General features: G+C 38.3%; 1 protein-coding gene across 1 annotated transcript in view; it reads left to right on the top strand.

The window, feature by feature from the left end:
- Positions 1-17,976, top strand: part of LOC118742698 (serine-rich adhesin for platelets) — a 66,205-nt gene extending 48,229 nt beyond the window's left edge. Inside the window, exon 2 of the mRNA XM_036474964.1 lies at positions 10,026-17,976. Within this exon, the coding sequence (XP_036330857.1) occupies positions 10,026-17,118 (7,093 nt within the window). The 3' untranslated portion in view covers positions 17,119-17,976. The remainder of the gene's footprint in view (positions 1-10,025) is intronic.
- The last annotated feature ends 5,341 nt before the right edge of the window (positions 17,977-23,317 follow it).

Genomic DNA, 23,317 nt, shown 5'->3' with positions numbered 1-23,317 from the left:
CAACTTTCGAAAATTCTTGACTTTAATTTGGCAAACTAAAACATCAATAAATGTTTGTTTATAAATTATCGGTGATTTGCATCTGCTTTAAGCTTATCTCTCCACTCTCCTTTATGATTGCGATAAATACACATCTGTATGCAACAACAAGGTTATCAATATTAAAAAGTGACTTTTGCACTCTTCAAAAGTGCAAGCACACCATTATTTAGGTCATGGAAATCTTCCTAAACTTTCTGCCCATGGATCTCTTTGGAAAGCTTCAGGCAAGCTGCAATTCAGTAAGATTTAATTCAGATTTGGTCACACCAATATTCTCACCAATCCTCCCGATATTTTTGGGTCCGCAGAGTACACAACACTGCCTCTCGAGCTTTTAAACAATGTCTCAACTCGTATCCCTTCGAGGAAGGATTAGTTGCACAATTCGGTATAGGACCTCCCAGATAACCCCACATCCATCCACGCGGATGGCTTTAAACCAAATTTGAGAGTAGAGAGTGGAATAAGTTAGAAGGACCGCTCATTATGTCTCCGTTTTAGGCTATCAAAAGAGGCTGCGCTTTGGCTTAGCGAATCTTCGCCCAATCTGTCTGCCTTCAATAACCGTAACGAGGCAGCAATTAAGTCACTAGATTGTTGTGAAACTTTGTCAGAAATCGAAATAGAATTTAGAAAGGTCTTTAACGAGTTAGTCTCAAAGCCTTCTACCCACATTATGTAGGTGCTATGGCACAGGGACATGCAAGGTACAGTAGATGACGTCAACTCTTCTCACGATGTGGGCATACTGCAAGTGGCCGATATTATAACGCGTCACTGCGTAGTAGAAAGGCATGCTTGCGGAATGGGTCTGTCAGCCAATAACTTCTGTCGAAACTGCCGCGACGAGAAAGAAATTGGGAGTGTCACTGCCTTGCCCTCTCGTACGCGAAAAGATGCTCATTTCACCACCACTTCTCTGTCTGTCTGAAACCTAACCAAAGGGTTCTACTTCTAGGTCAAAGGTTCCCAAACTTGCTTTTCTCGTAGACCCCTTTCAAAACTTTACTGGTTTCGGTGGACCCCCTGCTTCCCTTACTAACATATTCCCAAAGCCCATCAAAATGTGAAGATTATATCTAACGATGAAAATTTGCATGGTGGGTGAGTTCCAAAAAAATTTTTTCTTGCGTTCTGTTTATTAAAATAATTTGACTACCACTTGCAAGTATAAAAAAAGAGCTCGTAAAGCCATCAAAGTACTATCTATATTTAAGAGCACTCCATAAACTCCTCACATGTTCGGCTCGCTCCTGAATTTGCGAAAAATATTCATCACTCAAATTTTTAAAACACAAAACTTGATATAACAAAACCACAAAGTTTTTTACGCCAAACTTTAAATTCAGAAACTCACTAAAGAGAAAATACCGAATCCAGAAAAATCTGTCATAAACAAGCAAGCAAGAAGCACAAAAAATGTTCCACCATCTCATCCTCTTCAAGGCAGGATGGGCAAATGGCGTTGTCATTTGCAACGTGAAGTGACCAGTCAGCAGTCCAACAAGTTGTCTACAGTCCCGTCTTCTCAGTGAGACCAAAAAACTAGATAGACTTTCTGATATTGAAGCCAAAATGAGTTTTTCCCACCTGAATCCCCTGAATGGCTCTCAGTCATTGCTGAGCGAAGTTTTCACCCAGTGTCTGATGGTGGCTTCGATGGTCGAAGTGGGGAGTGCTATATCTGGTTGCAGATCGAGGAATGCCTGGTCTAAGCTAACTGTGGCCAAATGGTCAGATGTCTCATTGCCAGGCACCCCCGAGCGACCTGGCACCCAATTTAAAGCTAGCTGGTTATGTTTGCCAACATAATTTAACCGAGACTTGCATTGTCGAACTAGTTTGGAAGTAGTTAAATATAGGGCTGGCCAATGCCTTAAGTGCCGCTAGGCTGTTACTGCAGACAAGTAAATTCCTTCCCCTCCGCGTAGTCTATGGCTTTGAGGATTGTAAATACTTCAAAAAAGATCCCAGATCATGTCAGCAATTTCCGCCTCGCCTCACTCAGTGTTATACCAACATCGGATTCTTTTTAGTCTGAAGGTGGGCTTTAAGGCTTCCCCACGTATGAACACACAAAGTGACGGTAAGTGCAGCAGTGCGTCAAGAGCACTGAACACCACTAAAAAATTAAAGTTAAGTAAAGTGGGTATCAAACAACCATTTTGGTTCTTTACTATCGAAACCGGATGCATTTTCGTGAACCTCCACTTACAACTCGTGGACCCCCATATTTTTTTAACGTCAACTTAAACCCCCGTCGAGTCCCGGGGTCCACCGGGACCACTTTGGGAATGAAAAGTGGAAAAAATGGTTAAAATAAATGTCTGGTCGAAATTAACGGTTAAGACATATACAGTAAAATTTCATGGGAGATATTTTTGTAGAACATTTAAAACCATTAGCTCCCGCCTGTAAGGGTAGTTTTGAACCTTTTGCTTTTCAAACTTTTCAAGTGCCTATTGCAATGGAAAGGTTGGACTCAGGTCCATAAACACTGCGTCTGCTCTGGTCCCCAATTTTGGATCTGTGATCCACTTGAGATGAACCATTCGAGCAGACCTCTCGGTTTGGGATTTTTATCTGGCATTATCTTCCAAAGCAGATGGAGCCATTGAACCCGCATATTAGTAGGCCTGGTATTGTGCTCAAAATACCTTTGTCTTGTATATTCTTAGTGAAGGTATTTCAATTTACATATAAAAATATGGAGAGTCCAGCGTAGGGGCGAAGAAGTTCTCATTAAATATAACGGGTAGTGAATTGACGTGATTTGATTTTCATTTGTTTTATATGTATAATATTAATGGTCTGAGCTTTAGCATGCGTGGTTGCTGACCTGGCGCGATAAAAAGTGGGCTATGATTAGGACACTAGAAAGTATGAGCTAATGCGAACAGTTTACCGAAATCGCAGTATTACCAGTTGATAATCAAACTTTTAATTTGGAAAAATAAGAAATGCCTGCCCTGTAAAGTAGATTAGAGTAATAACTTGAAAATTGGCTACGTCCATTACGGACCTCAATAATGGTACGCGCGGGTTTTTATGCTACATGGCCACCTGAAAAAATATCTATTTTATTACCATCCTTATTCATGGACCTGTTCCCCAACCCGTCTCATAGTGGCACAGTATAGTTGAGTAAGGTCCATTACGTACTGCTTTAAATACTTTATAAGACTCTAGGTAACAATTTTGGTGTCTTAAGGACTTTACTTCATCCTGATTAACCAAAAATATTTATAAAAACATTGATGATGCATCGATTTGGCGCCCTGATGGTTTTACAGCCCACCCAAAAAGCAAATAATTTCGTTCGAAAATTATTCGCCCCTTTTTAATTAATGCAAAGATCTTTCGATTTTGTATTCGTCCTAAATGATCGCTGTCTCAACTCTGCAATTTATTTTGAACTGTTGTGAAAGCGATACATGTTTTTTGTTGTAAGCAAATTTTTGTAGGAGGTCTTCTTTTTTATTGGCGCTGTAACCCCCTAAGCGATTTTATCCGAGTCCAAAACAGCACGCCAGTCGTTTCTCTTCTGTACCAACTGACGCTAAATGACAAGGAAGATCGTTGGACAGATATTCAATCCGCTGGCCGCTAAAGGGATTTAGTCCATACTACTTTTCTTTGTGGAGCCCTAGTTCCCTCGAGCCAATGACAATTGAAGCTTATGCCAGAGAACTTAGATAGATAGAGAAGGTGCAAACTGAAAGTGGAAACTATTCGCGGACGAAAAATTAACAGCGTTAGAAAAGTTCAAGTCGGAATGTAAAAATTCTGTTGAATTTAATGTTGATAACATAATACAATGTTGAGCAACATGAAATGTGATGTTCTTTGCGAGCAAATAAACGAAAATATGGTAAATCTTCACATAATTTTCATTAATTTGTAATTTTTGTTAAATTTTTTATCTTGTTCTCCTTTTAAGAAGATGCAAATACAATTTAAAATAATGATAGTTTGGCTTAAAGTTTACACACATATGTTCATGCATACATATACTGGCAATCAAAAGTGAGTGCATGGTGTTTTTTCCTTAATATTTGCAATGTTTTTCAATTAATTTTTTTTTTATTATCTTTTTATAAAAATGTGGTTCATGCTTTAATCAAAACTATACTTTCAAACTTTACACAGAACATAGAAAAATTCAACGAATTCTCGTTTAAATTTTGACCTGTTTAATCTGGGTTTTTAGAAAAATTTTGAGTACGCAGATAGATCGGTTTTTTAATTCTAGTGGAACAAGATCAAGTTTTAAGCGGCTAAAAAATCCGGTTGATTTTTAATGATTATTTATTGCTGACGGCTTTTTGCACTTTTTACCAAATAAAAGTGAATTTCTTGTAGAATAAAATGCGCATGACCGTTTGCAAACAAATAAAAAAAAAATAGCGCAATTTTTTACAAATTGCACATGCTATATGCATAAAACCGCAATTCCCGTCGAAAATAACATAAAAGTTTAACTTAAAAACATTGCAAATATTAAACAAAAAAAGGATGCACTCACTTTGCCAGTGTACATAGGTACATATTTGTGTTTAAAATTAACTACTTATGAAATAATTTTTGTGGCACGAACATATACATACTTGCGCTTTCTAAAAATGGGAATAAAAATTGGATTCGCACAAAATTTTAATTCCAATAACTAATATTTTAGTGAAAACATTTACAATAAAGCTTTCAGTAACTTTTGGCAAATTTGAGCGATTATGTGAAATTATGCATGCGTTTGTACCTACATATCCATTTATATTATTTTAAATAAAGCTAATAGTAAAATTTAAAATCGAATATGGATATGACAATTAAAAAAAAAAAATAAAAATTTATTACTTGGTCCGTCCGGGATTTGAACAAAGACAAACGGCGAGACGCCAAAAAGTTGCATCGCCTCTAGCGTACACGCCACGGCACATTACTGCAACGGCAATCTCTAAATCACTACATATATGAAATTTTTCATTCGTCCAAGAAGACAAACGCATAAATATGTGTGCATTTATAAATGTATATATGTGCATAAATATGTACGATTGTTCTGCCTTCGTCTTCCCCTCGCCGTCCTCCAACCACAGACAAATTATTAAATTTCTGCGAATTGCCACGACGCCACCAAAATTAACCCTTGGTTGACGAAATATTTAGGTTTTCGCATAAGTTTACATTTAATAAAGCCATACTCGTACATTTTATATGGAGAAGAATATTAATTAATTTAAAATTCTGCATGTAACCATGTTCTCGACGATACATCTAACTTTCATCAAGATTAACCATAAAAATTGTGCTTCATTAACAGTTGGAACCAGCTGAAACCAAAAAAACTATGTCCGCTAAAAGGGTTAAAAACCAACTGGAATTGACATTTTTTACACGCATACATGCATACATTCATATACACATGTACAGTGGAGTAGCACTAGCTTGGACATTGCATTGCTTGTACTTTGATGTGTTTGAATCTTTTATGGTTCTGAAGATTTGCTTACGGATGAAAAATATTAAAAATCGTCCGTGCATATATGTAAATATACTTTTATAAACGCTTTGAAGTATAGAAATTTTTAATATTAAAAAATAAATAAAATAATTTTTTTGTATATATGTAAATGGTGTTCAAGGCACATTGACCCACCTGTACAAAAATCGTGGCGCGTCATGGACAAAAATTTTACAATTTCGGACCGAAAAATGTGAAAACGAGCTAAGTTGCCACGTTACATCTGTGAACTTCCGATAAAACCACATATGTTTGTGATTTTAGAAGTTTTGATTTTATTAAAAAAAATTAATGTATTTTCCTGCAGAAAACGTACACTTTTATTTAATGTTTATTAAAATGACACTTTAAAATACTAGTTAATGATTGAAATATTGGTATGGAACAGAGAAATAGAGTGTTTTGTCAAAAATTACCAAAAATTGCCAAGATTCGAGATAACTTATTTTACTGGTTATAGAGAAATAATTGCCACTTTTCACTTGGCTGGCCGAGATTTCTTCATTTTAAGATTTTAGAATTTTTGTGTCGGATTGACAAAGTTGCGCTTGTTGGTGATGAATTTGCGGGGAGATGTGCTGCGGCTGTTTTTATGAATGAATTTACTTGGCCTTGAGAAATATGCGCATGCGTTTAGGAATGAAATAGTTATTGTTGTATTTGAACATGCGCGTAATTATGTATGTGTGTATGTATGCTGCCTTGAGTTGTACATATGTACATTTGTATATATGTGCGTGGTACTTAGACAGCAATATGCACGTATGTATGGATGTACTTATATATGCATGCAAAAACGTTGTCAATTAATGGAGCATGTAGTACATATAGATACATATGTATATGTATGCGTGGGAAATGCATTTTCATTTGACTCCAAAACTATTGGGGCATATTAGTAAACGAAATAAAGTCGACTCTTAAGTTAAAGTTTGTCAGCACCAAATAAGAAGAAAGTTAGTATGTACTTACATATATGTAATATTATGTGCAGGCGCAAGAACGTTATCAATAAATGATTTTGGAGTATGTGTATGGGGTACATATTTACATATGTAAGTACATACATACATACATTCAGCTGCCATCAACAAATTATGTTAATTTATTTTTAATGATTTTCATTTAAAATATAATTCAATCTGGAACAGAAACCACAATAATAAAAGTTTAAAAGCTTGCACAAATTGCAAACAAATGAATCAACCTTCAAGAAATGGTCATCCAAATTTTTTATTTGAATATTTAATATATTTTCGGGTATGCAGTATTGTAGTCCATTCAATTATATAATAAGAAAGTGCAAGTTTCAAGTTGTTAAAAATTACCGTTGATTTTTTAGATTTTTTTGTTGGGGTGTTGCTGTTTATTTTTCATACAAAAAAAATTGGGTTCATGTGTTATATGGAAGAAAATGCGAACACCCTCCACAAAAAAAAAATTCTAAGAAATCAACGGTAATTTTTAACGACTAGAAACTTGGACTTTAGTGTACTTGATTGAATGGACTACAAAGCTGCATACCCGAAAATTTTCTAAATATTCTAATTAAAAATTTTGAAATTTTTATAACAATTTTTTGAAGTTTGATTTATTATTTTGCAATTTGTGCAAGCTTTTAAACTTTTATTATTGTGGTTTCTGTTATAGATTGAATTATGTTTTAAAGGAAATTATTAAAAATAAGTAAATAAACATAATTTGTAAACAATATCATTTTGAATTTCGTTGCTAATTAGTTGATCGCATCTGTATGTACTACAAGCATCCATATGCGCATGCCTGGGAAATGGATTTGCATTTGACTCCAGAACTATTATTCACAAATAATATCTACGAGTATTGCAAACTTTGAAGTTAACAAGTGCATTGCTTTGTACATTTTTTTTGTTAATGCGTCCATCTTTAAAATGAGTAAAGAAGCGAACTTGAACAGATGCTTTTTAAGTTTTTAGCAACATTAACTACTGAATAAATTATATTTAACAAATGGTCATGCAGAAATGCAAGTCAGCAATTTTACCTAATATAAAAGTACATTTAATATAATTTAACTATATTAATTTATGTAATTTTATTAAAAAAATATACATGAATACGTTTCTGCATTCACATGCAACCTAGCAACACATAGCTAGACACTTGCAACAAATATAACATTATCATAACAGAAATTTACATTTTTCTCTGTTAACTCTTCTTGAAATGTTAATCGCGCTGTGGTGATATTCCATGGATTTATTTTTCAGCCAAACAATTTTACGTTCCAAAAATTTGCACCTTCTCTATCTATCTAAGTTCTCTGCTTATGCGGTCAATTTCTTCTTATTATTATTTGACGCTTCAACCGTTTGTCGGATCAAGAACCTTCGTAAATTGCAGTGCATACTTTGTGTGTGGTATTTACATTACATTCATAAGAAATAACGGTACTACCACAGGTGATAAAATGTGATGTGCGAGATAAATATCCTGTCAGAGCTGCCCGCTTTTAAATATTTCTAAGTGACGCATATCATAGCTTTTCAATGGAACTCAATAAGTCATAAATCAGCTAATAGTAGTTAACTTAAAATCTGACTAATGCACTCAAACATTGTTAGCATTGATTTTAATTTATCATCCAATACCCAACATTTAAGGTTTCACTATTTGCTAACCAAGTAATTTGTTAGCACAATTCATGGAGAAAAAAAAATGGTCCGACATAACAAACTCATGCTCACAAAGAAACATTGGCTTGCATTGCCATGCATTCAGCAATAATAACTGCAACTTAAAATGGAGTGCATTCTGCCAAGAAATTCAATAAAAATCATTTTTCTCAGCATTGCTGGAGATTTTCGTACTACACAAAATCCAGAACATTTATGCCACCATGCAAATACTACACAATTTGTTTTCTTTCCCCATCGCTTTTGCATTTACTCACATTTACATACATAGAGGCAAAAATGCATGACTTAGTGTAGAGTCAGTATAATAGTGTGTAATGATGCGGCGGTATTAACCATTTGCTGGATTCCAATTTGTTACATGCCAAATTTCCACATTTTTTGCTTTTGTGTCATAAGCAATTGAAAGTATGCAACGGATGAGTGGAGGGCGAATGATATGAATTTTTGAAATCTTGTGAAATTGTTGCATATTAGTCAGGGGGAAAAAAAAGAAAATTTTCGCTATTTACTTTTAACATTTTAAAGTTTCTTAAATTATTTAGATTAAAAAATCTTAAAATTTCAAAAATTAATATGTATTGGATGCCAACGTCCGTTTATTAAAAAAAAAAATTACAATTAATAATCGTTAGGGACCGAACTAACAGTTATTGATGAAAACTGTCATGGAAAAATTCACTATGAAAGAAATTTTCTACAACTAAGTGATACATACCAATCGATTTTTTTTCCCGAGACTCAAATTTTAAAATAAATTTTAATTTCACAGTTTTATGCAAAATTAAAAAAAATAACACTTAGTTTTGATATGTATATTATAAATCAAAAAAAAATATTATTTTTGATTTTTATATTATACGTCTTAGATATTTAACAAATGGTGAAGACTTTTATTTATAAAAATCATCAATATCAATCAATCACCGACTTTAATTTTTTGAATCATTGGTATAAAAGTCATTAGCATTTATCGCAGTTAAGAAAGTGTTGGGAAACGAAATTTTACTAAGACTTATACAAATGATTTTTATAAGTGTGATTTAAAAAATAAAGGTCAGTGACTGCTTTTTATTTATGACTTTTATAAATAAAAGTTTTCGATAACTGTTATCTGAGACATATAATTTAAAAATCAAAAATAACTGTTATTTGCTATTATTTAGATAAAAATCAAAAATAATTGTTATTTTGGAATTATGAAATAAAATCTGTTATTGAAGGAGTAATAAAATAAAAGTAAAAAAATAATTGTTAAAGAACGATTTTTTTTAATAAATGTTGTAACTGTTACGGTCCCTGTTATTTTCATTATAACTGTTAAAAACGGGCAAAAAAAATAAATTTATACCTCGTAACAACTATATGCTTTAACTTTTGTTGAGCTTGGGGCCACTTTTAAACGAAATTATTATTTTTTGTTTTTTTAATATGTAAATTGTCGTTTTTCATAAATTCTTTTTATTAAAACGGGCTCAAGCTACGTGAAAATTGTAAATAATTTTGATCGAGAAAGAATCAAAAAGTAACGACTTTGCAATGATTTAAAAATACAAGTCTTGTTGTTGAGTGCTTATTTTCAGTCCCTGATATTAATGGATTGGGGTGCGAAGTGAATTGTGGACGGAAGCTGGAGGCTTTGAAAAGTTTGTTTTTCAGGGTTATTAACTAAATCAGCGAAATATAGAATGCAATTATTTGATTGTGGATATAAATTTAGACAATTTTTAACTTTGTGTATTTGTCCTTTTTTCTAAAACTATTTAACTTTCATCTTTTCCTTCCAGTGTCGTTACGTCCGTCTCGGTAAAACTCAATGGTGATGAACCGGAATACACTGATGCCCTGGGACACAAGGTACCAAAACCACAGCCTTCACTTCAAGTGGCCAGCCCCATCGATCTACTCAACCCCGATCGCTACGAATTTTACACGTTCGATGAGAATGGTGAACTGGTGAAACGTCTCATGACAATGGAGGAAATACAGAGTATTGTGGCGAATGGAGATGGTGAAAATTCATCTATTATACAGCACGTGTCCAAAGATGACCGTGAACCGGACAAAAATGTTCAGGATATAGTCGATAGTGTACAGAACGTACTCAACAAGGAAGTGGAATCGAATAAAAATGTGTCCAAGGATGCACTACCTGTACTGGATACGCCCGATGTTACCTCATCGTGGTCCATGATTTTACCCGCCATATTCGGTAATGGCGGCGGTGATATTTTCCCACAACAGAAACCTCAACAAATTGTTATGACACCCGATTCCGAGCTGTTGGAGACTTCAACAAATTCTCCACCCCCCACGCATGCTACGAAACGTCCGAAGCCGAACAAACGTAAACCGGGCCAAAAACGTAAGCCAACAACACCGGCGCCTACTACAACATCCACCGCAATTACGCCACAAGTTGTGCAAGAGGAATTAGGCCCGAATGAGTCTGTCTACACTGGCATGCAACAGTACCAAAATGTCGCTGCGAATATGCAACACTTCGATGGATTCTCACAATTGCAAATGCAACCAATCTATCATAAACTGCCTGAATATACCCAAGTAGAGACAACAACTCGACGCGTGTTCGTCAACAATCAAGAAATAATACAAAGTGTGGCCACAGCACGTCCAACGTCGGCAGAAAATGACGCCGAACTGAATGAAAACTACGGCAAGCGGCCACCTGTGGTGGTCTATAAGCGACCAGTGGCACCAAATCGCCACAAAACGCCGAACGGCGGTGAGGGCTCGGGTACGACCAAGAAACCACAAGGTGGACACAACAAGCAGAAGATAAAGAAGAAGCCGACTGTAGCAACAACGACAACCACAACAACACCGAAACCCGAACCGACAACCACCACAACAACTACTACTACAACCGAGCCTACTACAACATCTACAACAACAACAACTACAACGACACCGGAGCCGCCAACAACTATAGCACCTGAACCGATAACAAGCACGACCACAGCCAAACCAAGCTCTACCACACCAAAAAAGAAGAAGAAGAAACCAACACGACAGCCCGGTCAAGGCAACGGCAATGGCAATGGTAAGCCACATCCAGCTGGAGAGAAGCGCAAGCCCGCTAACGGCAAACCGCGTCCCACTGGCGCTGGCCAACACAATACACACAGGCCACAACAGGCCGGTAATGGCGGTGCACAGCACACAGCCAACAAACACCAACCAGCCGCCGATGTACCTGTGACTACGCCCGCAACGACTGAACCAACTATCAATAAACACAATATCACTGTGAGCCACAAACCGAATAGGACGCGACCGCGGCCACACAAGAAGCCGGCTGGCTCAACAACTACCACAACAACACCGGAACCAACCACAACCAGTACTACTACAACCACTACACCGGAGCCTACCACCACCACCACGACAACGACGACGCCAGCACCAACGACAACAACAACCACTACCACTACTACCCCAGCGCCCACTACCAGCACTACAACAACAACCACAGAAAAAGCTTTGGTTGTGGAGCATTTCCCTGGCTACCATCCCATACACGTGAAGCCTTCGCATGCCAATAAACGTCCTGGCGTATCTGCGTATCCAGTGCCTGACTACAAACCTACAGAGCATGATGTGCATGAGACCGCCGTTGAGTCTGACCCGGTTGATTATGGACAATTCAAGCGCAAGCCTTTGCCATCACTCGCACAAATTCAACAACAGCACCACAAACCAGCCGACAAACCAATTTCGTTAGACGAACAAAATACGTTGTCATCTTTCGATCAAATTATGGAGTCTCTTAAGGAAGAACTTTCGAACAATGCCGATGCTGATATAAATGAGTCAAGCGCTTCTGAAACACAGCCTGTTACACAAAAACCTGTAGGAGTAGAGTCGTCAAAGGAACCTGGCACATCTATAAGCGAGCCCATGGATGGAACCTCAGCTGCTCAGTCTTCAACAACCAGCAGCCAAGAGGCATACGGAGAAAAGGAAGTTAAAAATGATGTAGTGCACATCGTTAGCGTGGAGCAAGAAGATGTGGCCACAGTGGAGGACGTATCAGTTACCACAATAAGTCCGCCAACATTGGCGGCGACGTCCGAAGAAACAACGAAGAAAACAACCGTGCAGCCAATATTGGTTGGCACCACTGAGGAGCAAGTTGAGCAGGAATTATCTGATACCACAAATGTTTCAGAGTATTCAATTGAAGAAAAAGAACAAAGTGCTAGCGAACCTATCAAATTGGAGGTACTTGAAGAGCAGGAGACCGATAATAACGGTGAAGATTTGTCACATGTTGTTAAATTTGAGCCACTTTATGCTGACGTACAAGAGCCAATAGTCACCGAAATAACAACTGCATTGCCCGATGACTTAGATGACACAACTGTGGTGGAAGTCGTAGACAAAGTGGTTGTACAATCAGCGCATGGTATTGCTCAAACAATTGAGGAGAGTAGCACTGAGTACCACATACCAGCAGTAAAGGTTACACAAAAAGTAGAGACTATGATAGCAGAGGATAGTTCATCTACAGAGCCTCCACCACAGGTAGCCGATCTAAAACCGCACTTAAATATGGAAGTACTTAAACCGATTGATCAAATAAATATGTCTGACTTCCAAACGCAGGCGGCAACCGTGGCTTCAACACTGGTGGATGGCACCAACACAATTACATCTAATGTAGATATGAGTTCCAATGAGACACGCAGTGAAATCGATTTCCTCTTATCCGATGTTATACAACAAATGACTGGACATAAACCAGACGAAGATCGTCCAGACCCAGTGGAGGATAGCAACCGTTTGACAAACTTTGCGCAACTTAATTCATCCTTCTTACTGAAACCAGCGCAGACGGCAATTGAGCAGAGCAATGTGGACGAGGAAGGTTTACCAGCCTACGGAGGTGTGCAAATTACAAGCAGCGCGCTGAATGCGCCACCTCTCAAAGAGCCTGCAAAAGCGCCCATTGTAGAGCCCTTAGTAGTGCCTGCGGCAGAACCAGTGAGTGAAGCCGATTATAACTTGACGACAGAGACTGATAACGCAACAGAAGTTTTGGTATATGCTTCGCAGGAAGACGTTAAAGCAGAGGACCAGAATACCAGTTTCAAGCCAGCTAGTACAGATAAGCTAGAGAAGGAAAACAAGGCCGAACTTTCAAAAGAAAATTCAGCTAAAGAAGATACCGAACTGGAAAATGAAAATCAGGAGGAAAGTGTGGGAAAAGATGAAGTGGAGCAAATCTCTCAAACGCAATCGGAAAGTTTGAACCAAGAAGAAAAGGAACATGCCGTAGAAACACAATCGGAAAGCTCGGAAGGCGTGGAGCAAAATACAGACATAGAATCGAGTAGTTCCGAGAAGGACCAAGTACAAGATAAGCTCGCAGAAAAGCTTGAAAATTTACAAAACAATGAAGGTCTGGGGACAACCGAGGAAACTTATTATGAAACTACGGCAGTGAAGGAGCAAATACCCTCTTTGTCGCATATTTACGCCATACAACAACAAGAATTCGAGACTAAAGAAACTGAAAACCAAGCGCAAAAAGACAAAGAAGACCCACAGTCTGAAAAAACACCGATACAACAGGTTTCAATTTCTAAGGAACCACTTAAAGAATCAGAGACAATTATATTAGAAGAACAATTGAGCGCCGAATCCAGCAACGAAGAGAAGAAAGAACAAATGACAAGCGCCGAAGTGATAATTACGGAAATAGCTAAGATTAACGAGGCAGAAAGGGAGAAGAATGGTGAAAAGAATGGCGAAAAGAATAATGGTGGTGAAGAAGTAAGTCAATCTGAAAAGGAAGAGGATGAGTTGAATGCAACAACAGAAGACTTCACTGCGCAAACTGAGAAGAATTTAATAGACGAAACAACACCAGCAGAGGTACAGAAATTAGCTGAGGATCAAAGCACAGTTGAGCAAGTAGAAGAAATGCCTATTGCAACTGAAAAGCCAACAATGCAATCAACGGAGATTTCAAACGAAACTGAGAAGACGCAGATAACTAGTTTAGCAGAAGACGATATTAGAAAGGAAGATACTGAAGAAGATGTTAGCGAATCGAGTAATAAAGACGCTGTGGAAAGTGCGAATCATGCCAGCGAAAAGGAGAGCGATGAAAAAGACAAAATCGAAAATAATGCAAACGAAGCTACAACTGATTCGGAAGATCTCAATGAAAAGGGTGGGTCCACAGAGAAGGATACCAGTGAACAGCTTGTCGAAAGTAGTTCCACATACATCGATATTACTGCTGAGGAAAGTCACGATATTAGAATGAAACCCGATTCCGCGGATATAACCGACAACTCAAAGGACAAGGAAACTACGAGCAATGAAGACGATAATGTAACTAACGCAGCCAATATACAGCACCACTACACCAACGTGCCACCAGCTGAGCAAACAGAATCGAATGATAGACAGGAACCCAGCAGTGAAGTAGCAACCGAAATTGAAGTGACTACGGCGCTGCCGGTCGAAGAGATTATCACGACCGAAAAGAATGCTGTAGAACATGAAAATGAAAGCGCAGAACATGAAACCGTTACTGATGTTACGATAATGATATCTGATGAAATCGACAGCACAGAATCCGATGAAGATCCCTATATTAAACTTGGTGAGACCACTATAAAATACACTGAAAGCTTGAACAACGTTGATGTATCGGACAACGTCATGAGCGCCGAAGAAGAGGCAACAAGCACTGAAGGCGCTGATATTGAGCTAACGTCACCAACGCTACCACAACCGATACAAGTGGATGTGTCGGAGTCAACGACGCAAGATGTGCAGCAGTCTAACGAAGAGGCTGAAGAGGAATCCCAGCCAACGCAGTTTGCTGAAAACGTAGTTGCAGCAGAGCCATCAAAAGAGTCAGATGCAATTACAAACACATCTGTGGACGAGGCGAACACGTCAGATTCGATCGAGCAAAGCGATGTAACCGAACAAGCTCCAACTCAGCAAACAACAAATCCGATTCAAACTTTTATTACACAACAACGACCTCAAGTGCCACAACTCAACAATGAATATCGTCCTGATCCGCAGAACCCAGCAGATGTAGGTGACCAAACCACTTACATTATACCCAAATTCCCCACAAGCCCAGTGCTTGCTGCGCTCTCAACACCCGTGGGAAATGTGCCATCTTCAACGGCCACCAGTTCAACCACTTCGACCACTAATGCACCCAAATCTACGTCAACGACTACCAAACGCATACACACACTCAAACCGGTCTCGTATTATAATAAGCACACTGGCATAAATGCGCCGAAACCTATAGAGCCAACTAAAATCCTGCCATACTCAGCCAACACCGCCCAACAACGTCCGATGCAGCGTCCAGCACAACTGAATAACCTGATGGCCACATCTACGCAGGCAACCCGACCGCCTGTCAAAATGGACCCCAGTCCCACAAGCTCGAAGGGGCTCGAAGCCTCCGTTACGCACTTGGACGAAGATCTGCAGTCTTTCGTTAAACTCTGCAATGAGTTGGCCTTCAGTTATTGGAAGTCCATCACATCGGAAAAGATTAGCTCCGCGCGCAGTCTGGTAATATCGCCGTTCGCACTAACCTCCATGTTATCAATGGTCTTCCTCGGCGCACGCGGCAGCACATCAGGCGAAATGAACGAGGTGCTGAAATTGGATGATATGGTCACCTTCAATCCGCATTTGGTATTCAGAAATATTACCGACTCTGTGGAGCGCGCAACTGACAGCGACATTGCCACAACAGCCTTCGTGCGCGAAATATTCAGCGATCGCGCAAATGGCAAAATACTACAATTCTTCAAGGAAAAGACACAACAATTCTATTCGGGACACGTAGAGGAAGTGAATTTCCATGTGGTGAACGACGTCATACGCCGTCGCACGAATCTGCTCGTTAAGCGCCACACAATGGGCAAAGTGCTCGAGTATTTGCGCACAAATAGTCTCTGGGTTAACGGCCCACTGGCAACCATTTCGGCTAATCTCTTCCAGACAGACTGCCGACGCGGCTCTACGCAATTGACTGATGGCGAAATGTTCTTCCAGGTGCATCCTTCTGTGCGCCAACGTCGTCTCATACCCATACCGGCAGTTTTGTACAAGAGCGGCTTCGCCGCTGGCTATGAGCCTAAGTTGGATGCCACAATTGTGGCATTTGGCAGCATTCAAGATACCGTTAGCACCGTTTATGTTATGCCCGGCCACCAAAGTACACTTTCGCCGGCGGAAAGTTTGGAACGGCTTGAACGTGAGCTCGTGGAGCAAGCTATTAGCAAGAACGCCTGGAGTAATATACTCACCTCGTTGATGGACCGGCCTGGCATGGAGGTGCAATTGCCACGTTTCTCGCACAGATCGTTCGTGAACGCCTCACTGGGTTTGCAGAAAATGGGTCTGAAGGGACTTTTCAAATCTGATTTCGCAGACTTGCGCGGTCTTACTGGCTCCTCGAATCGCGACATTTACCTTTCGGACGTCATACAAATTAACACCTTCAGCACTTGTGGTGAGGAGAAGATCGCCGATCATCATCACGTCGAAATGTATCCAGCACCACCGCTACGCAAACGCAACAAGGACTTGGGCGCTAATGATGATGGCGCCTACGACTCATCTGAGGCTGTCATTGACTTCGGCTCGCTGGTGCATGACTCTGCACTCGGTCGTGGCTTCTACGATGACCTGCTGGATCCGAAATATTTGGAGTTGCCATTATCTCTGCGTCCACGGCAGGCACGCGTACCCGACGCGCCACGACTACGCTTCGACAAACCCTTCCTCTACTTCGTGCGCCACAATCCAACGGGCATCATACTCTTCATGGGTCGCTTCAACCCACGGCTACTGCCGTGAGAGAAGCGCTAGAGCAGCTGCAAATCGTCGGATTTTATGCACACGTGCATTCACATTCATAACTCAGAAGACTAAAAGCACGGAAAATGGCATTTCAATTTGATTTTGGTGGCACTTTTTTATATGAATATGTTTGCACGTGAATATCCACATACATATGCGTCTGCCGCAGCCGCATTTGTTTGCATAAATGCGAACATAAGCCAAACTAGCATTTTTTTTGTTTAAATGAGCATTTTCGTTAATATGTCGGGCGCATTTTTAGTGAAATTTTATTTGTAATTTTTTTTCTCGAAAATGTTTCATTTTAAATTCGAACAATTAGCACTTAAGTTTAAATAAATTATATTAATTCTATGAAGTACTTAGTACCGTTCGACCAAACGGATGGTAGATGCCAATTGTCTTTGTTGTGCCTTAATCACGAATCATCCTCATCCGCATCCGCAGCAGCATGCCCCACACCCACGCTCGCCAGAATGCAAAGTTTGTGTGGCCACTCCCCTTGGATTCGAGATTGATGTGCGACATGCAGCTCTATTAATTTGTACGCTATTAAATTTAAGTTACGAATTACTTTTTCTATGCAAATTATTGTTAAAATAAATTCGATTTTTTTTTTTATGTAATTTTTGATTTTAATATTGTTTGTAATATGGAAGCACACACTACTAAATATAATTTGTTATCATTTAAGTTGATATCATATTGAAACACTATCTACGTATTAAAATTATTTATTATTTTTTTATTTTTTAAATCGCTGGAGGTAATAAGTGATGATTTCTGTCTCGCTAATTTATGTACGTAGTAAAAATTATAGCATATTTACATAAACATGCATACACCCATGCTCAAACACTTAAGAGGCATAATTGAGTGTGTTTTATACTTAAGTAATCATTATATATTTAAATACGAAAGATTAATGTATATCTTTAAAAGAAATTACAAATAAAACACAAAAATTATTTAAAATAAAATCAACTTGTGGTTATTATTAGGATCTGTGTAAATAGTATGTAAGTACATTAGTGTGGTCTCCTCAATACCCCAGGCGGCGCAAGAAACTCTCCTACAAATTTCACCCATAGACCGGCCAAACAAAACAACGCTTGCGGTAAACAGCACTCTGACTAGATGCCGTCCATTTCACTGTCTGTCGGTTTACGAATAAACCAAAGCATTGTTGGGTGTCAAAGAGCACATCGCGGCCGAGGCGGGGCGGAAGCACAAAAGGTGATCCACCATCTCATACTCTTCAAGGCAGGATGGGCAAATGGAGTTGTCATCTAGTTTTTCCAAAATGCTGCCAATGATTTGGAGGTCTTGTATTCCACCTGAGATGTCCACGATAGTTTTGTATCCAGAAATACTCCTAGAAACTTCAGTTCGAAGAAGTCTGAATTGTGACTCCTTTAAGTGTGAAGGGAATGAGACCATCCGAAGTTCTTCTCCTTACCAAGAGCACAACACTAGTTTTGGTTGGGTTAGCGGTGAGTCAATTTCCATCACACCAATTGTCAATCATATCCTGTATTGTCTGCGCTTTCCTGCAAACTGCCGGCAGAGATGGGGCCGTGACTAGACAGGAGGACGGGTCAATTTGTATGGAAAATTTTTTCAACCGTAGGCGTATAGCATAGGAGGATTTTATGAGTAATTCTAATCAAACTTGCCAAACAGACTATGGGTCTAAAATCAATTAGGAGCTTGCCAAATTGTGAAAATAGTTTTCTTTTACTAAGCACTTTTCTGTAGTATCGTAAAGAAGTGCTCAAATGAGGTTTCTTTTGCACAGAAATAAAACTAATGGGGAAATGCCTTTCCACTGATACCTCAATAGTCTAAGTCGGAATAGCTTTGGCCCAGTTATTTAAATTTTTATTAAACACATCTTTGAAAAAAGTTAAAAAAACAGCATTAAAAATGTCATTATTACGATTCCGTTGAAAATATTTTTAATTATTTGTATGCAGATATTTTAAGCTTAAATTTTTTGTCATCTGAAGAGGGGTTTTTTCCAAAACGTTTTTTAAGACACTATTTTAAAAAACTTCACTTTTGCAGGTATCTTCAAATCGATCCAGCTCACGTAAATCTTAAAAATTTTTTAGAAGTATGTTGGGGACGTCTTCAAATATAAAACGTTTTGTAATCCCGGCAGAAAACCCGCAACTTTTTTTGTGATGCAGTCTAATGTACATACCTACATATGTACATGTGTATGCCTGTAGTTTGTATTGAATTTTAGTTGTATGGAAAACAATTTTCAAGGATAAGTAAAATGTGCGTTTTTTTTTTATTTTAACATGTAACAAAATGTGAAAAATTTCACTTTTGCAGCCTCTTACCGTACTACAGCAAAATCCTAAATGAACGAAACCTATTTTCGCAATTTTGTAAACCCGAAATTGATTTTAGACCCATGGTTCAAAAAGAGCCCTTAATGTCAACAAAAATGCGCAAGGCGGATTCTTTTCTATTGATGGCATTGCTAATTCGTCTCACAGCATATATTATGGTATTTTCATTCGCTACAGTTCTAGCAACAACTTGGCACAATGGCTCTCGCACTCTCTCCTTCTTTCCTTTCCAGGAAAGTAATTCTGAATTGAAGAATCATTAGGCCTTTTGAGGGAACCCAGCTTTACGGTTTGGTCTTATTTCAAACCTTTTACCAGCCTTGCCGTTTGACCCAAAGCTTCAATCCATATACCAATAGTACACTGAATGAAGTGATGTGATAATCAAGATAAAAACAAACAAAAAATTTAATTTGCATGTTGCCTGCAATGGAATTCGAACCCTGCCCTCCTCTGGATATCGTTAAATTGGGGCAAGCATGTTTGCGGACTGAGTCCGGGCATAGTGGTGTTCCGTAAAGTGAGATAACGGATGAATGTGCTTGAAAGTGATCTGAAATGGGACGTATGGAAGCGGTCTCTAGATAGTAAAACCTCTGCTGCGATTTCTGTCTTCAGAAGTTGAGAAAGTGATCGGGCAGCCACCATTATTATATGGAATAATCTATACACCCGCATGGTATCGCCCTCGCTCTGGCCACGACTTGACAAATGAAGAGTTTATTAAGGCGTTAGGCTTCTCACAGGAGTACTAACGGGATACTGGACCATGGCCGTATAACGATTTATGCATAATATGCAGAGATGAGGAGAGGATAGAATCCGCTTCCTCTGCGAATGATCAGCACTCCGAGGAAAACGAGTCAAATTTTTTTGGTGACCACTTCATCGATAGCCTACATATCTAAGGAAAAGCCCCACTGGAATAACTGCTAAGACTCGATAGAGAATCAGGATGGTTCAAAGACGTATAGGGGTAGCCATGGGAAACTTCCGGGGCATCGCAATGAGCCTTTGTGGCCTCCAAGTGAACTTTTTTCAGAGCTGCACGCTTAACTTAACCTAACGGTTAAGTTTTTCAGACAAGTATTTGTCGAGCCTTGCTCACTTTGTAAGGCCTAGGCAATAGATTTCTGTTTTGCTTTGAGCTTTTAAAGGCAGGTCCATGAATTCCTTGCGCACCAACTCTGTCCTCCAACCTTCAACCGTCTGTATACCCGTGTACGTATATGTATATCTGTGATCAAGTGCAGGGCGCCCATTTTCCAAATGTTTGCGATCGAGGATTTTCACATAAAACTTTTTGCCAAAGCAGATTCCTTTAGTCATGCAATCAGAAATTCCACATATTCCCAACCCTGGTATCTTCTCAGGAATACATGCATGCAGCTTCTTTGTGTAGAAGCAGTTGTTCGATAATCGGAGTTTGAGGCCACGCGAACAGCTGCAGTTGTAACGTCCGAGAGAGTGCTGACGAATTCTTTCGTAACTATAATTTTATTACTTGCTTTAATTATATAGGAAATCACCGATATCAAATCGTACGATTTGCAGCACTTTTCCGAATATTTTAGAATGCCGTGCCGCGTTTTTTTTTGTACGATTTGCCATATGTATATGTTTATATATACAATATAAACTGTAGCGCAAAGCACAGCCATACTACTAAAAAACTGTTATCCGGCTAACAAACACTTTACAGCCTAGGTGGCACGTGTTGCACATTGCACAAATACATACATTCAAATACGAACATTCGTACACAAGCAAAATAAATGTTAATAATAAAAATTACTTTTTAAATGTTATGCCAAGCGGAACGATTGTTGTTGCTTGTTATTTTTTTATACACTTTTTACAATACCTACATACAGGCATATTAGACTGCATCACTCCCTAAACAAAAAAAAATAAAAAATTGGGACTGTGTTTCCATTGGAATTATAAAATCTATTATATTTTAAGGCGTCCACCAAAATATTTCGGAAAAATGTTAAGATTGCCGGATTTTTATTCATAAAAAAACTTCATTTTTGGAGGTATTCTCAAATCGTTTCAGCTCACGTAAATATTAAATATTTTTCCGAAATATTTTGTTGGATGTCTTCAAATATAATACGTTTTGTAATCCCGGCGGAAAAACCGCAACTTTTTTTGGTGATGCAGTCTAATGCATATGTATGCACCAACACACATACATATTTTACTAGCACACGCGTTACAATTCCGTGCACAAATTTTACCGCTGTTAGCGGTTTTTATGGGTGAAATCTGTTGCCGGCAGTTATGTACGTATTTTCGCTTTGCAGTTGTTTTCGGTCATGTATGTTCTACTTTTCGTGCTTCTTTTTGAACTAACCGCAGCCACAACGTGCTGGTAATATGTATGGAAGTGGTACACATGTACTAACTATGTATGAGCACTTTACTGTATTCATGTGCTGTGAAATTAGCATTTCAAATTAAATGCTGAAACATATTTTTAGGCGTAAAATCTGTAACTAGCTTAACAAGCAAAGAACGCTCATGCAAAAAAGTACAACTTACCTTACGGTATCTGCAATGCGATGGTGCGGTGGCGGTGGCGGTGGCTCTCTAATAGCGTGCGGGAGTTGTGCGTGGGCTTTTAAGTAGCGGTGGAGGTGTATGTGTGTGTGTGTGTAATTGTGATTGTATGCATGTATGTATGTTTAATAATATATGCATTATTTAGATTTAGCACCCCCTTCCTCGATTATTTTATGTTAGCTTTTTTCGGTTTAAAATTTGATTTTCCTATTAAATTTGGCAATTGCATTCAGTCGTCACTAAGTGTGTGATTTTCTTTTATTAAAGCAAGTTTTTTTGCTGCCTTTTTCGTTGTTCGAATTTTTCCGACATTTGTGTTGATATTCGTATTTCTTAGCTTAATTTCCTTTACAACATCTCAACCATTCCACTCGCATGCATCTGTTGAGTTCGTGCAAGAACTGCTGATGTGCTACATTGTCAGCCAGGAAAAAAAGATTTAAGACCTTAATGAAGCTATTGTACCAGTTTTTTCGAAACCAACAACAAACGGCCAATCGAAGAATATGAACAAATGAAGCAAAAAGTTTGGGACACGAATTCGTAAATGCCTTGCATATGTAAATAAAAACACCTGAAATAAGTTCATGTTGGAATTGTAAATTACTTCCAAAAAAAAAACTACACATACATACATAGGAACAAAAGGCCAGCCTCAAAAACTGCCGAAAATTTAAAAGGAAAAAATTTATTTCAGGATACCTTCACCATATTGCTTATTTAATTAAAGTAGTAAATAAGGTACTGTTTAACAATTTCTAAATGACTCATAAAAAACACAGCTCGTTTCTACTGTGAAACAAACTTACGTCTTGCAGGCTGAGCTATTCAGTATTAACGATTTGCATACACGCAAGTTTAAAATAGTTTCTCACCAAAGTAAATTGTTTGCTGGTGTTATTTGGCAGCTGAACCTTCATCCTCTGGTATGTAATTATATTTTTGTAAAGTTTTTTTGATTTTCATTGTATAAACAGTTTTAGTTAACTAAAACAAATTTTGATAGATAGTTAAATAATAATAACTAGTGATCCCGCATGCCGTTAACACGCGCAAAATTGAATTTCAAAAGCTTAAAAAATATTCCAAATGTTAGTCAGAGCTATAAGAGATACGAGTGTCATATTTCATCTAAAACCGTGCAGCCGTTTCCGAGTGAAGATAAGTCTCGCATAGAGCATGTTTTTATTTTCATCGAACTTTAAGTCACCCTATGTCGGCGAAAAAAGTTCTTAGTTAAACAAAAAAAAAAAACTTTATCATAC

The sequence above is a fragment of the Rhagoletis pomonella genome, unplaced genomic scaffold (genome assembly GCF_013731165.1).
Source record: "Rhagoletis pomonella isolate Grant_MI unplaced genomic scaffold, Rhpom_1.0 Rhpom_scaffold_00007, whole genome shotgun sequence".
NCBI lineage: Eukaryota > Metazoa > Arthropoda > Insecta > Diptera > Tephritidae > Rhagoletis > Rhagoletis pomonella.
Note: the sequence above shows the minus strand (reverse complement) of the source record. Positions and strands in the feature narration are given on the sequence as shown.